Source organism: Danio aesculapii, chromosome 1 (genome assembly GCF_903798145.1).
Source record: "Danio aesculapii chromosome 1, fDanAes4.1, whole genome shotgun sequence".
Lineage (NCBI taxonomy): Eukaryota > Metazoa > Chordata > Actinopteri > Cypriniformes > Danionidae > Danio > Danio aesculapii.
This window is the reverse complement of record NC_079435.1, coordinates 27577070-27594049: the sequence shown is the minus strand read 5'-3', so window position 1 is coordinate 27594049 and position 16980 is coordinate 27577070. Positions and strand designations below refer to the sequence as shown.

Sequence of the window (16980 nt, the reverse complement as noted above, 5' to 3'; positions counted from 1 at the left end):
AAACCGGTTCTTTCTTCTCCTTTCTCTGTGGCAGGTAAACCTCCCCCTCCTCCGTCTTTTGGAGGCCAACCAGTCTACACAGTCCGCTGGATTCTGGATGTACGTCAAGTTCGTAGAACCCGGCAGTATCTTGTAGACTGGGAAGGTTACGGCCCTGAGGAGCGTTCCTGGGTTCCTGCCAAGGACATTTTGGACCCTAAGTTGATTTGTGACTTTCACAAGTCCCGAAAGTCAAGTCCCTAGACTATAACGTCAGGAGCCGTTCCTAGAGGGGGCGGGGGGCTGTCAGAGTTTTGCCCTTTGTTATCTTAGTTTTTCTTGTAATGTTTTTTTTTTTTTTGTTCACTAGATGTCGTCATTTAGTTATTTTCATTTTGATATCCGTAATCAGTGTCATTAATCTCACATGTGCCTTGTTTAGTTTCTTGTATTTAAGTAGCCTCAGTTCCATCTTTGCTTTGCTCAGTTATTGTGGATTCAAGCCTGTCAACCACTGTGAGTTATTACTGTGTGAAATCTTTGTTATTTTGCTAAGCTCTTCTATGACTTATATCTTTGGAGTTTAACTGTTCTGGAATTTTTTTTGCCTATATTTGAATTTTGTATTTTTGCATATTGGAGGACTCTGCTTTTGCCTCACTTTACGTTTATTCCTTATTGAAGATTTTTTTTGTCAACAATAAACTTTCACTAAGAAGCAAGTTGCTTTTCTTCATCTGGGTTCTTCAACTTCCAGTAGCTCAGTAGGAATGTGACTATCCCTGATCCAGACACATACTTCAGCACTGAGTCTTAGTATACATTACTGTGAACATTACAACGCATTTCCCTTGCTTAGACTTGCCATGTACCGAGCTTTGTTTTGTTTGTTTATTCATGTTTGCTCCTGTGTTGACTGTTGTTTGCCTAACCATTCTCTGCGTAATAAAACCTGCGTTTGGACCCTCACTCCCTTTGTTCAGCGTTACTTCACAATACATTAATATAACAGATTTTGAATGAAAATAAAAAAGTTGCTATTTTCTAGGCTGAAGTATAGGAACTATACTAAAGTATAGGATATTCTCATTTCTTCATTCATTAATTTTCTTTTCTGCTAAATCCCTTTATTAATCAGGGGTTGCTACAGCGGAATGAACCGTTAACTTATCCAGCATATGTTTTACGCTTTACGCACTTCCAGCTGCAACCCATCAATGGGAAACACCCATACACTCTCATTCACACACATACACGGACGATTTAGCTTACCCAATTCACCTATACCGCATGTCTTTGGACTGTGGGGGAAACCGGAGCACCCGGAGGAAACCCATTAGGACACAGGGAAAACACGCAAACTCCACACAGAGATGTCAACTGACCCAGCCATGGCTTGAACCAGCGACCTTCTTGCTGTGAGGCAACATCGCTACCCACTGTGCCACCCCACCACCCCCAACTATACTCTTATTTTTGTGTAATAATCAAATAACTTCCCTGCTGTGAAATAACTTCAACAGGCGCAATGATATCACACAGCATGACTGGCACACGCTCCCTGTGCAAGCAGGTGGTCACATTGGAAATTACCTAGGTGGTGACTATTTTCAGGTGCTCAGTAATATCATTGCACCTGCTGCATCCATAGTATGGCAGCAAAGGCCTTTGATTAATATGTTGGAATGAGAGTATAGTCCCTACTCATATTGGCCTTAGAAAATAGCAACTTTTCATTTTCTGTCAGCCTTAGTACTCTGTATTTAAAGAGAGAGAGTTCACTCAAAAATTTAAATATGTCAATAATTATTCACATTAATTTCATTCCTAAATAGTAAGACCTTCATTCACATTCAGAACACACATTAAAATATTTTGTATGAGATCTGGGAGCTTTCTGATCCTCAATAGAAAGAAAGGGTCCATAATCATGAAATGGCCATGAGAATCACATCTTGCACACATTAATCTTTGAATTGAACAAGCAATTAAGCTGGAATTATGCAATTTATAAGCAGTAAAAGATGCATGTTGTACATGAAACATAAATATGTCTGAAGATTTCAACAGAGAAGATCACTTGCATTTTTTTTTTTTGCCCAGCCTTACTTACTTACTTGAACTAAAATATATTGTAGCAGTGTGACACATATGTTATGGTGCTCTAGTGAACACACACTCTGACCTTGCTGAAGAGACAAATTTGTTGAGAAAAACGTGTTTTTTTTTTCTTTTTTTTTTTGATCAAACAAAATGTTCTTATACACAACATTATGATTGAGCCACTGATGACAATGTCCCTGATATCTTTCTGGGTTTTGAATGTTTAATGACTAGGCCCACACTGAATCTGTGCGTACAAAATATCCACAGATTTCCGCAGATTTTTAGCCCATAATTGAGTCTATGTATTTACTTGCATAAATGTGTGTAAATTAAATTTTTTTCAGTTTTTAAATTAATTTCACTAATATTATTATGATATAATAATAGTAATATTAAAATGCTTATATGATTTATGTAAAGCAATATTTTCTGTCTTTTAGTATATATTATACAAGAGACTTGCTTTGTTTACCAAAAAGTAGAGCAAATTGGATTTGCATTGTAAACATTAAAATGGCACATAGGTTACCCCTTTTTTCATATTTAATATAAGTCTTTTGTGTCCCCAGAATGTGTCTGTAAAGTTTCAGCTCAAAACACGCATCAGATTAATTATTATAGCTGTTTGAAGTGTCTATATTATAACTGGAAAAAAGTTGTTGCTGTTTTTTTGTACTGGCCCTTTAAGGCTAGTCCTCCCCGCCCACCGTTCCCACGTGCCTGTCAGCAATCGCCGCCCTTGGCTGTCTCAGAAAGCAGATCTCACCTAACGTGTGTGAGAAATACTACAGTAAGAACTTTAACAATCAGTTTTTGATGCATTTTTTGAGGATTTGCAACAATGAGTCACACACAATGTCATTACAAAGTTCACGCACACACACAGCGAGGACACAAACACATAGCGCAGACACATACACACACACACACACACACACACACATAGCGCAGCAGACATACACACACACACATAGCGCAGCAGACACACACACACACACACACACACACAGGTAGCGCAGCCGACACACAGAGAGAGAGAGAGAGAGACAGCGCGTTAAGCTTTGCACTTGATTTGCACGCATATGTGACATGATACTGGTAATCCTCACTGCTGTATGAATATCTGTTGTGTTAATGTACAAAATAAACCTGATTTAACGTCCACAAACCGCAATTGAATCGTCTTCCTTTATAATTGTTCTGACACGTGGCTGTGCTGATTAATAGCATCTGAAGTGAATCGCTGTAATTCATTACACACACGTGCTCTGTTTTAAAACATTATAAACTTGTAAAACTCACTCTTGATCACATTTTATGATGATTGATGATCCTAGCGAACTGAACACATCTTTTATTCCCGGCTGCTTTGCGCTCATCCTCTCTTGTTGATATGATTATGCACGTCACTACTGGGACATGTTAATGCCTGCAGCTGTCAATCAATATTGGTGGGCGGGGGGACCGCACTCCTATGTAAAGTTGCGGTCGATCTGAAAACCGCTCCAATTGGTCCACCGTTTTTATGTTGTTAAATTTGGAAAAAAAAAAAAGGACTGGGTGTGTTTATTTCACCCCAATATGACAGTTTATACACTATACTTACACACATTTCTGTCTAAACAGCTTGAAAAGTAGATTTTTCACCATACGTGCCCTTTAAATAAAAGTTTAAAATTTATTATTTTTTTATTTCATATATTAAGTTTTTAGTTATGATGCTCCTAAAATTATTCCACATAAATTCAATAAATTTTCTAAATTCTTTGCAGAAATAGCAACAATTTTAATAACAAAAAGAAATAGCAAAAAATGTCTGCAGATTCTGTCTGGCCCTATTAATGACCCTTGCTGTCTAAGAAGGGTCAGGGAGCTCAAGAGAAATATGTCTATTTCATGTATTACAGTTTTTTCCAACTGCTTACACACAATTACAAAACAGTGTCACCTTTTTCAAAACTCTAAACATAATTCCCAAAACTGCACCCACAAAATGCAAAATGCCATCTACTTCAAAATGTAGCAATGCATTCAAAATGCCATAAACACACGTTAGAATTAAGCATTTGCATCACATGGCAAGCACGTCTTTCATAATATAACACTTGTATATTGCATGTCAACACTGTTGTTCTAAATCTAAAGCTCTTTGCTCTTTAATAGGCTTATATATATTTCAATACAATGTTTTATAGTGACAGTTATCTGCTGAGAGGGGGCACAGGTACACTGTAAACAACAACGTGATGAAGAAACAGAAAATATTTTTAGGCCAACATTACTGGTGCATACAGTAACATTAAAAAAACCTGTATGTAAAACTGTAAAAAAAAAAAATACAAAAAAAAAAAAAACACATGTAAAGCGAGAGTATATTCTCCAGAATACAGTAAAGAACACAATTGTGTGTAGGGGGTCTTGGAAGGGAAAAGCATCCATTGCCTGGACAAGTGTCATGCAAGTGTAGGGTTGGCCATCAAACACCAGGCTGAGTGCGAATAAGCATTGCATTTTGATTGGTTGTGTTTGGAAAAGGAAAGCAAGTAGCTTGCTGTTAGATTTTGTGTTTCAGGCTATGTATAGAGTTTTGAAAAAAGAGTTTTATGCAATTGAAAACTGAGTTTAAGGCTGTGAAACAGCTTTTGGTTGTGGAGATTTGCTAGTTTTGCATTTTGAGTGAGATGTTTCAGAAATCATGTGACATGAAAAGATTTTGTGTTTAAGCAGTTGGAAAAAACTGTAAATGCATATGAATGATTGTGATTTCAAAACTGTGTGTATTGTATACATTGATGCTTTAGCTGTTGAAACACCACAAGTCTCCTTTTTTCAACTATTATTATATTTATACCTTTTTTATGATGCAGTTGATTTATTTCAAATTTGATTTGTTTTATTCAAATAATTGATTTGCCATCCGTCCCTTCACATTGAGGATGCAATGGAAACCATTTTACTGCGATACCCAAAACACAGGCTAGGGGGCAACATCAACCACTGAACAGATAGTTGGGATGATACTTGTCAACACAGGGATATGTAGACACACTTCCACGCAGCCTCTAAATGAGATATTACACACTCAGTGATTTGAGTGATGAGTAACTGAAGCAGATGGCTGAAGAATCTGGGATCTACATGTATAGGCTGTCTAAAGAGTTTGCTTGCGGATTTACCATAGTCATTCATGCTATGCAGTGGATTGGTAGCAAAAAACGACTTTTTTTTGTTGTTGTTTGCTGCTTTTCAGTACACTACTAAATATTTTCATATACTCTTTTGGCATTTTCACACCAATTGATAACTTTCTTTGTTCCAAAGAAGTAAGTAAAACTGTCTAATTAAAAGGTTTCATAGTTTATTATTGGTTTGGTTCCCCTTCACAGGACCAAAGTTTGTCACATACAAATAAACTCTCATTTTATTGGTTAGGGCGCACCTGTTTGCATTTCAAGATTCTTCTCGTATGAGTCATTTGTCAGAAATGACAGACAGCAGCTCTTCAGGCCTGTTGTGACTTTCTTGCTGGATTTTGGAATTTCACTTATTTTTGCTCCAAGTCAACTCACAATTCATTTTGAGAGGAATTTGCAAAACAAACACTGATATTTTATGCAGTAGTCAACGTTTGAAGGGGCTGAAAACCTTTCATCAAAATGGTCAGAGTGAACAACATCTAATCTTGTCCTTATTTCTTTTCTTTGATCCAATTAATGTTGAGCACTGCATATGAAATAACGTATAATTGTGATTAAGACAATAGTTAGTGGTCTGAATTGCTTTCTCACCACAAGCTTTCAAAAATGCATTTTCAAGATTCCCTCATTCAGAGATCTTGGACCAATTGTTTTAATGTGGACCCAAATGTACTTGCTGTGTTCACAAAGCATGTGCTCAAACAAACCAAAGGGGGAAGAAAACACGTCAGATTCCAAAACAAACACTTAGAACAAGCCGAGTTTAAAAACACCTTTATAAATAAAGGGTCCAAACAGAGCTTTTCGCTGCAATGCTATTACACATTTGAACTTTTAGAAATCCTCAAAGAAACTTTAATTAACAGTTCATTTTTTATATATTTATTTCCAATGTACACTACCGGTCAAAAGTTTGGGTCCAATACAATTTTTAAATGTTTTAAAATAAGCTTATTTTGCGCACCAAGGCTGCATTTATTTAATCAAGTACAAATTGTGAAATGTTATTGCACTATAAAATAACTTTTTAAAAGTAGTTTATAATTTAATTGAATTATTTATTCAAGTGATTTTAAAGATGAATTTTCTGCTTCATTACTCCAGTCTTCAGTCACATGATCCTTCAGAAATCACTCTAATATTAATTCTTCCTCTTCTTCTTCTTCTTCTCTATTATTAATGGTAATAGTAATAAATGTGTTATGTCGTGTAATCAAGATATTAAAATAAGCAAAAAACAGCTCATGTTTAAAAGACCACGAATCACTTCACTGAGCAACTGTCATGGCATAATAACACATCCATATCCCAGCAGGGTCTGTCATGTTTTTGGGTACCCTAGAACCATTTCCGTTGTGTTACGTGAATATTTGCAAGTGTTGTGACCAATTTGCAGCGCGTTTCTTCAGTTGTTTGTGTTGTGACCAATTTGCAACACGTGTTCTGTCAAATTGATGAAGATCGTTTCTTTATTTGCTAGTGCTTTTTGTAATTGTGCTTTCTTAAATTGCAGCGCGTTAAGCTTTCTCGTCCACTGTACAATACTTTGTTTAAGAGTCTAACATGTAAAAAGGGATTTTTGATCACCTTAATCCGACTAAAGTCATAATCTAAACTAAACAGAAACCGATTTATGAGGAGTATGCCGATTTTAGTCGCATAAGTGCAATGTAAACGTAAAGACATGTAAACACCTATTCACACTTATACCGTCATGTGGGATTTTTGACGCATTTTGCAACAGGATAGTCTATACACACATGGCTGTTTGGCATTCTCTGCACCTGTCGAGTCAGTGAAGGACCCCAGACACCAGCATCGCAAATTTGCAGAGGTTTTTTTTTCCACATATGGTGTGCAGTATCAAATTCTATTGAACAACACTCTTCCAGCAGTTCATCCTTGCATCCAATATCTCGTTTCCAAAGGGGGCATTCATGAAATGTTCCTGAATGAAAGTGAAAGTGCCAAACTGCCGTTAAAGTCAACAAATTAAAAATGAAACACCCAAAATTGCATAAAACTCTGGAGGAAATGTGGATAGTATGGTGATGCAATGACGTTAATCAAAGTATGTGCTATAACATGTATAACCGGATCATAAAAGGAACATTCAAAAAAGCAACTCATGTAAACACCTCAATCATATAATTGTCTTATTCAAATTAAGGCAAATAATGCCATTACTGATGTCCATGTAAACGTAGTGATTGTAAGTCTCAATTATCTGGCACCTGTTGGTGTCATCAATCTGGAAAACCTGCATTTGCATCAATTTTGAGGAGGAGCAGGGGGTGGGGGTTTGGGAGGTCAGGTGAAAAAAAACCTCTTCAATATTTTGAAATTAACTTTATTACTTAATTAAATCCAAAACTGCACCTTTACGAGTGTAACTGTTTAATGCTTGTCAGTTATAACAACTGTTTTATCTATCAATCAATCAATCAATGTTTAGCCTCCTTTTTGTAACATGTAACTGAACTGCTGTCTGCCACTTCTGCTCTTGATTTATTAAGAGCAATAAACACACAGCCTGAGTGGTTTTGCCATTTATAGCATGAAAAGTCCCTGCATCACCTGTTCCTACAGATGGGATCCAGCTGCTGCGAGTTAGAGAATTAAGTCTGGCCAAGTATATCTCCTTAGGGGTGACAGCAATGGGATTTTTTTTTCCTACAGAAGACAATACATTTAATGCAAATATTTTCTTCAGAAAAAGAGACATTTCTGATGGTGAACAAGAGTATACTTTAAAACAGTGCAATTAGAAGTTATAATTGCTAGTTAGTAATATTATTCCTAACTGGAAGATCTCTCTTTTCCCACTCGAGTAAGAACAGCTGGTCATCTTGACAAATGTTGCTCTACTATAAATGGCAACCCAGACAGCTGAATTATGGACCTAACCCACTTCTTTTCTGCAATATAGTTGTTTTGTAGGACTAGTGATCATAGCCTTTTAGAGACTTCACAAACAGGAAAAGAAAAAGGGGTATTTGTCTTGCGCTGCTTGTCCATTTCCCTGATAAATGTTTTGTCTCTTCATGCACAAACAGTGTGTTTTCAGTACACTGTAAAACACAGTTGATTCATTTATTTAAATGGCTGCTTGCATAGACTCATTTATCTTCATATCCTTACTGAATTGTGCATTTAATACTGTGTGGTATGTGATTATAAAAATGAAATGAATGTGGTGCACTTCTACTGAGTCATGGGATGATTTGAATGTTCTGGGTTCAGCCTTCTTATCACTAGGAGTTTATTGTTGGAGAAGGGAATGCGTCACCTGATAATGATGGAAAATTTACATTCTTTGTGAATGTCTATGCCAGTTCTCAGCCTTTACAATGCTATCTCACACCAATTCGTAACTTTTTGTTTTTGTGGCTAATTCATATGTGTATGATCTTATTTCTACATTTTAGTACTATTTGCTTGTCAACCAATTACAGTTGGGTTTAGGACTGGGGTTTGGTGTCATGCTCTCGTATAAAAATGTATTAAATGTATGTATTACATTTGCATGGATTAGTCACTAAGCTGACAAAACATGAAATACTGTAGTTACTTTCCTTGGGAGATTGCGCTGGTATTTTGGACCTCAAGGTTTCTCATTGCTCTTCTCACAATATCTTTCCATTTTTTTTTCTACAAAAATTATTTTCTTATTTACTCTTCAAAAGGTTCTATCCTCGTATCTACAGTTTCATGTAGAACATTAGCAAAAATGAACAAAAAGGTCTTCACAGTGGAAAAAGTTTATTATATTATTAAAATATGTTTAACAACTTCAATACAACTACTCTAAAACATTTTGTTTTAGATAGTGTCTTATAAATGAATTAAAATTCAATTAAATTTCATTTTATTTAATATACAATGTCTCTGTTTAATGTAAACAGCAGTTTTTAAATGATGAAAGTGTACAACAAATGTATTGTCTTCTAAAAGAAGAACTGGAGAAAACTGTACAAGAGAAAAAAAAATTTGTATTGTTTTTATTATTATGCGAAAAGTGAAAATATGCAATCACCGTACAATATAAAGTAAATGAAAAGCAATAAATAATGAAATAAATGTATATATAAAATGAAAGGGGAAAATACATTACACATTAAAGAAAAGGATTATTCATTCATTCATTTTCTTTTCGGCTTAGTCACTTTATTAATCTGGGGTCGCCACAGCGGAATGAACTGCCAACTTCCAGATGCAACCCATCTCTGGGAAACATCCATATGCACTTATTCACACTCATATTTATGCTGGTTCTCTTCACTTTCTGTTAGAGAGAAAAATCGACTTCAAAATTTTGTCAAGACTTGCTCCAAGATTATTGGTTTACCTCTGAGGAGTCTAGTGGAGTTACATGAACAGCAAGTATTAAGGAAAACTCAAAGTGTGATAAGAGATGACTCCCATCCTCTGAAGCCTTTTTTTGTTCTGTTGCCCTCTGGAAGAAAGTTAAGAAGCATTAAATGCTCTTCCAACAGATATAAACTTACCTTTGTTCCAGAGGCAATAAGGCTTTACAACATTACATTTTAGCAAGTTTTAAATTTACGTTTCTAATACATGTGTTTTTCCAAGTTTTTTTTGTTTGTTTTTTACTATTTATGAAGTTATACATGAAGCATGCTGGATTTTTTTTTTTTTTTAACACTGTTTGTAAGTGATTTGTCTCTTTATGTGTTCGTTGTATCATTAAATACTATTACCCTAATCTAATTGCCCCTAGTGGTATTAATAAAGTTGTTAAACCTTAAACACTACAGACAATTTAGCCTACCCAATTCACCTGTACTGCATGCCTTTGGACTGTGTGGGAAACCGGAGCACCCGGAGGAAACCCACACGAACATGCAAACTCCACACAGAACGCCAAATGACCCAGCTGAGGCTCGAACCAGCAACCTACTTGCTGTGAGGCGACAGCACTACCTACTGCGCCACTGCGTCACCACAAAGAGGATTTTATAATTTACAAATTTTAGTTGTTTTTTAAGCCTTTTTTGTAAAAGAATTAGAAATAATTTTTAAGTAATACTGAATTTCAGAAAGCAAAATATTTTAAAAAGGTTTTTGTTTTGTAAATTCATTCATTCATTCATTCATTTTCTTTTCGGCTTAGTCCCTTTATTAATCTGGGGTATGAACCACCAACTAATGCAGCACATGTTTTACGCAGCGGATGCCCTTCCAGCTGCAACCCATTACTGGGAAATGTTTTGTAAACTGACATTTATAAAACTTTGTTAACCATATAAGAAGATTAAGGAAATATATTTGCTTTCATGCAAAGGTTCTGTTTTGCAATTAACAAAACCAAACACATTTTCCCATAGTAAGGAAAAGTCTCTATCAATTACCAAAAGGGAAAAATCTTTCCAAAGCAAATTAGAATAACTGCATTGCCAAACTAAGTGAACTAGGGACTCTGGTTGTTGCTTACAAAAGAAACAATTTGTATTGATATATTTGAATTTGACTAAGAGAGTATTCATTGGATATGTACAATGGATAATTCTAAATGAAACTTTTTTATATTATTTGTAATTAAGCAGCTATTAGGGTTTTTTTTCCAATAAATAGTATGAACAAAGAGTTCCAATAAAAAGTAAGATTTGGAACTGATACAATTCCATTAAGAAATGAAGAGCCTAGAGATAAATGTTTAAATTGCTCAGCTCTTCCAATGTGACATCATTAGACTCAGATTTATATGGTAAAATCAATACGGAAGTTGTGTGAGGGCTTCAAAAATTATTTTCTCATTTTAATAAGTAAAAAACAATAATCCATGATGTAGTAAAGCTAATGAATAATTTAATAATTTTTTTTTTTTTTTTCAGGCAGTGGGCATGGCCCATCAGTGTTCCCTGTTGACGGCAGCTATGGCCTCATCAAACTTCGAAGGGCCTTAACAACTTGCTTTAAAGAACCAGACATCCCACCTGCAATATGTAAACCGTGCTATTTTCACAGCTAAAGCTGCATTTGCAGTGCAAATGCACTACAGTTTATATGTTTGTGTTCGTGTGTGTGTGCGTGTGTGCATGCTTGTGTGTGTGTGTGTGTGTGTGTGTGTGTGTGTGTGTGTGTGTGTGTGTGTGTGTGTGTGAAAATAAACCTAGCATGTCTGTTTCTGTGAGTTGATACAATGTATCTTGTGTAATTACACCATTAAATATCCAAAGGCCTGTACCAATAGTGTGCTCTTGCACTGTATTGATAGTTTTATGCCTTGTTTTCACAATTTATAGTTGTTGCTTTTATGATCCCTTGTTGAAAGCCACATGGTTCGGCACTGGCTCTGACCGAGGCCCTTCTTCAGAACAATTGCTCAAATGATGACATAAAAGAATAATACTTCATTCGTGTCACCAATTCCTCTAATATACTATGATCACGTTACATTTGATATTATAAGATCAGGGTTCCCACTCTAAACCATATGTAAAACATATGCTGAATAAGTAGGCGTTTCATTCCGCTGTGGAGACCCCTGATTAATATAGGGACTAGGCCAAAAAGAAAATGAATGGATAAATGGAAACTAATATTTTAAGTGACAAACAAAAAAATCCTTGATATTCCATGGCTTGGGCAAGACATATGGGCGACACAGTGGCACAGCGGGTAGCACGATCGCTTCACAGCAAGAAGGTTTCTGGTTCGAGCCTTGGCTGGCTCAGTTGGCATTTCTGTGTGGAGTATGTATGTTCCTCCCATGTTGGCATAGGTTTCCTCCGGGTGCTCCGGTTTCCCCCACAAGTCCAAAGACATTGGCTATAGGTGAAGTGGGTAAGCTAAATTGGCTGCAGTGTATGTGTGTGATTGAGTGTGTATGGGTGTTTCCTAGTGATGGGTTGCAGCTGGAAGGGCATCTGCTGTGTAAAACATATGCTAAATAAGTTGGCGGTTCATTCTGCTGTGACGATCCCAGATTAATAAAGGGACTAAGTCGAAAAGAAAATGAATTAATGAATAAATGGGCAAGACAAAAATTCCCTGACTTTCCATGTCTGGAATAGACCTTTTAAAATTACATGATATTCCAGAAAATCCATGACCTGTTGGAACCCTACAAGTAAGAATCACTTGTTACCTAGCAGTTTGTACATGCCTTCAAAATCCTGTAGCAGCTATATACCGGTTTTACGCTCAAACGCTTATGTACACCAGTTTGTCATGCCATATTAAGTGCCATGTACTGTATGTTGCAGTAGCAGCGTTGCAGAATCTACAAGGAAGTGCTGACATTGTGTGCACAATGTATCTGAATCTTACACTTAGAAAAGCAAAGTTCCAAGGGCATTGGTGGTGGTAGCAGATACTACCCTGTCAGTGAATATGATATGTACTCAGACTGACAGCCTCTGAAAGGCTTAATGGAGTTCTGCAAGCTAACCATGCAAGCCAACAGTCTATTTCCTCCCCCAATGACGGCTGAATGATATGACATTGCATTTCGTGCTACACGGAAAAGACTCAATCATCGTTAGGTTACAAAATACATACATCAGAAAGACTGAAAAATATGGTTAGTAGCTTATGAGCCTTATAGCTGAAGACGTGCTCCACTTTGATCTGGAGAGGAAAGGTAGTGTAACAGCTTTCAAAGAACCCATCTATAATAAAAATACATTGAACTGGTTTGAGTTTCTGTGCTTGAGAGAGCATAAAAGGCACTTTGCCTATAGGATACAAAATGCTCAGAGAATGGAAAATGTTCAGAAAAGGTCATAAAAGGTGAACACTTCTCAGAAAAAAAAATATAGAAATACTTAGAACATGGAATCAGATTATTTACTTCTATTTCCTATTGATGAAAAGAACGAAAAAAGTCACAATTTTAGGAGTTATTTTTCTCACAGTTTTTCTTCTAATATTATTTGTGTATGGTGTATTTAACTGAAATATATTATGTTTGTTATAGGGTGAAATTTGAACCTGAAACTTGTCTATAGCACTTGTTCACTGCTGCTCTTATAGTTGTGTGAATTGCTTCCTTGTCCTCATTTGTAAGTCGCTTTGGATAAAAGCGTCTGCTAAATGACTAAATGTAAATGTAATGTAAATGTAAATTTAAATTTTATCACAATATAATAGCATAACCAAAATGTGAGATTGTAAATGATAAAATATATATATTTTGGTATTAAATTAGTTGGATTTTACAAAGAAATATAAAACTACTCTTCACATTAGGTTTTTAACAGTTTTATTTTTACATTTACATTTGTTACTCTTATGCAATAAGCAAGAGCCATGAAAAAGGTTAGAGATGATAATGTAACATTTTAGCTTTGTATATTAATTTAAAAAGCATTTTAAACATGTAAGGACAAAGTTCATAAGGTGCCTTTAAACTTGCTTAGATCATCTGCCTTAGGTCAGAGAGTACAGAGCATAAATAGCCACTTAAGGTTTACACATGGGTCAGTGAGCCTATAAGAGTAAATGTGTGAGCCAGTCTGGCCATGATGTGAGTGGGTTGCAAGATTTGTCTTTGGAGTCTTTAACAGCTCCCTGATTTTTTTTAAGTGTCTATGACTCTAAAAGCTTCTCTGTCTTTACGATCTCCATTTTTGATTAAATTTACATTTTGTACAGATTATTCAAAAAACGGCATTCAGTTGTGGCTGTGTGGAGGCAAATATTACAGTTTTTTCAATTGCTTTTTATCAATTTGTCCACTACATAAATGCATTTGGGGCAACACGATGTCTCAGTGGTTAGCACTGTCACCTTACAGCAAGAAGGCCACTGGATCGAGCCCCAGCTGGGCCAGTTGGCATTTCTGTGTGAAGTTTGCTTGTTCTCCAAGTGTTGACGTGGGTTTCCTCTGGGTGCTCCAGTTCCCTCCACAGTCCAAAGACATGGTATAGGTGAACTGAATAAACTAAATTGGCCATATATAGTATATATGTGTGTGCATGTGAGAGTGTACGAGTGTTTCTCAGTACTGGGTTGCAGCTGGAAGGGCATTCACTGTGTAAAATATATGCTGGATAAGTTGGCAGTTCATTCCGCTGTGACGACCCCTGATGAATAAAGGGACTAAGCCGAAGGAAAATGAATAAATGCATTTGGCTTTTAGAAAGATTTTTTTGTGACTTGTAGTGAATCTATGAGTCTTTTCAAAACGTCTAAGCATTATTTCATTGTATCTGCAAGCCATCATATGCAAAAGTATTCATTCATTATTCAAAAAAGATCAAATTGGCTAGTGGCAATATACTAAATGGAATTAATAAATCATCCAATTGCAATTATATGCTGTTTTATTGTTTGCATTTGCAAGCATGTAGCTTTTGAAAAATGAATTAAACGTTTTGGATTAGTTGTTGTATTTTGAAGACATGAAATAGTGTTCTGGTGTTTCAGCAAAGCTGTGACGTTGGAACTTGAAGTTTCAAGAATGTGAACCTTTTTTTTTGATGTGCCAAATAATTGATTAAAAATTAGGTCAAGTAATTGATAAAAAAAGATACACAAGAACTGAATTTACACTTCATACCATACTCATTATAGTTGTCTGTGATTAATATGCATGGCTCCAACTATATTATTATTATCCCTAAAAGCTCTAAATTGTTTTAAAAGTTTAGATTTTTTAAATTGGTGATGGGTTGCAGCTGGAAAGGCATCCACTCTGTAAAACATATGCTTGATAAGTTGGCGGTTCATTCCGCTGTGGTGACCCCTGATTAATAAAGGGACTAGGCCTAAAAGAAAATGAATGAATAAATGGAAACTAATATTTTAAGTGACAAACAAAAAATCCTTTATATTCCGTGACTTGGGCAAGACATATGGGCGACATGGTGGCACAGTGTGTAGCAATGTGAGCAATGAGCACAGCAAGAAGGTCACTTATTCGAGCCTCGGGTGGGTCAGTTGGCATTTCTGTGTAGATTTTGCATGTTCTCCTCGTGTTCGCGTGAGTTTTGTCCGGGTGCTCCAGTTTCCCCTACAAGTCCAAAGACATGAGATTTGGGTGAATTGAATAAACTAAATTGTCCTTAGTGTATGTGTGTGAACGTGAGTGTATGAGTGTTTCCCAGTGATGGGTTGCGGCTGGAAGGACATCCGCTGCGTAAAACATATGCTGGATAAGTTGATGGTTCATTCTGCTGTGGCGACCCCAGATTAATGAAGGGACTGAGCCCAAAAGAAAATGAATGAATGAATTCGTCATCACTAATATATCTAATGTCGGTTGTCTAACACAATATCTTGGCTAGCATGCTTAATATTTTGTTCATTATTTTAACTCACCAAAATGACAGTGGCTTACAGTGTTTTAAGCAGTTTAAAATATATTTACAATAAATGAAGCTATTAACTGTGGTATTTGTAGCTACTCAGTCCAGGTGACTCCTCAGCACCATGGTTAGATCATTAGGCTATGTCATTTCTAAAATAAACCCCATTTAAAACAGGTATGCAATATAGCCCAATGTTTTAAAATATTTAAAGAGAAAAATATTTTAAAACATATATTTAAAAATAGCCTGCAGCTTGTCTGAAAGGTGAAAATTCTCCTGTGAGAAAAGCTCAGACAACGTGTCCTCCTCCCTCGAAATAGTATCCACTACCCAGTACCCAGGGCGTGGCGTTGACTACGTAGTGCCTACATGTGCTACAAACCACAAGGAGAAATACGTGCAGTCAGGCTGTCGGTCAAACAGTGCCCCGCCTTTTCAATCGTACGATTGGACGTCGCAGCAAATGCGCCACATCCGATTGGTCGACGCCGCTGTCTGTTATTTTTGAAGCCTTGTCTGCTTCCTTGCCGCTGTGTGTGATGTTTTGAAGGGGAAATGGGTTCAGATTTCTTGATGGGGACGGAAGGGGGAAGTAAATAATTTAAATGTCATTGATATCCGGCAATATACATTAGGAGACCTTTAACGAACGTTCACACAGTATACTTGGTCCTGAAAAAAATCGTCTGGATAACCTTCTGGATTCGTAAGGCTGAAGTTTGAGTCCTGTAGCACTCCTGTCTTTGTTACCGTACAGTAGTCGCATAAGGGACGTCCGTAATAAAGTAGCGAATAAATGACAGTCCCATTAACATGAATCGCTTGATATTTTAATCACTTGCTATTTATCATTTTTACTGTCCTGGTTATTATCTGGTTACCTAGCGATGGTAAGCAGAGGGTATTCGTCTGCTTTGTGCGAACAAAGGACATGTTAACTTGACCAAAACAGATCAATGCTGTTATTATCAATAGCGCGTTTTCCTAAAGCGGAAATTCTGGACTTGTTACCTCGAAGTGCCATTTGATGTGGCAAGAGTCCGAAAATCATACGGAGAAAGATGGCATCAACTAAAGGAAAAGCTGGAATAAATAATGAAAGCAGTTCTGGTCGGGATAGTGGCAGGACAGAAGCTGGCAGCCCCACGTTACCCGCAGGGGCCGCATCCCTGACCACCAACCGGACCTACACACTAGATGACCTGGATACCATTGCCACTGTTGGTGAGTTAACGTTAAGTTAGTCCTTCTGGAGTCAATTAAAACAGTAATGTGTTCACAAATGTCTTTATGAACACCAAAATATGTACAGCCAGGTTTGTCCTATCAAATAATTTCATCGTAAGATTTGATTTTATTCGTATTCTTACTAGAATACTAATAACTAATAACTGTTTAGCATACCGAAATAAAGATTAAGA

The 16980-nt window shown here is 36.5% G+C and overlaps 1 protein-coding gene across 1 annotated transcript in view; it reads left to right on the top strand.

Annotated features, from left to right (window-relative positions):
- The first annotated feature begins 16106 nt into the window (after positions 1-16106).
- prkx (protein kinase X-linked) overlaps positions 16107-16980 on the top strand; it is a 69891-nt gene continuing 69017 nt past the window's right edge. The window contains exon 1 of the mRNA XM_056458290.1: positions 16107-16783. Within this exon, the coding sequence (XP_056314265.1) occupies positions 16621-16783 (163 nt within the window). The 5' untranslated portion in view covers positions 16107-16620. The remainder of the gene's footprint in view (positions 16784-16980) is intronic.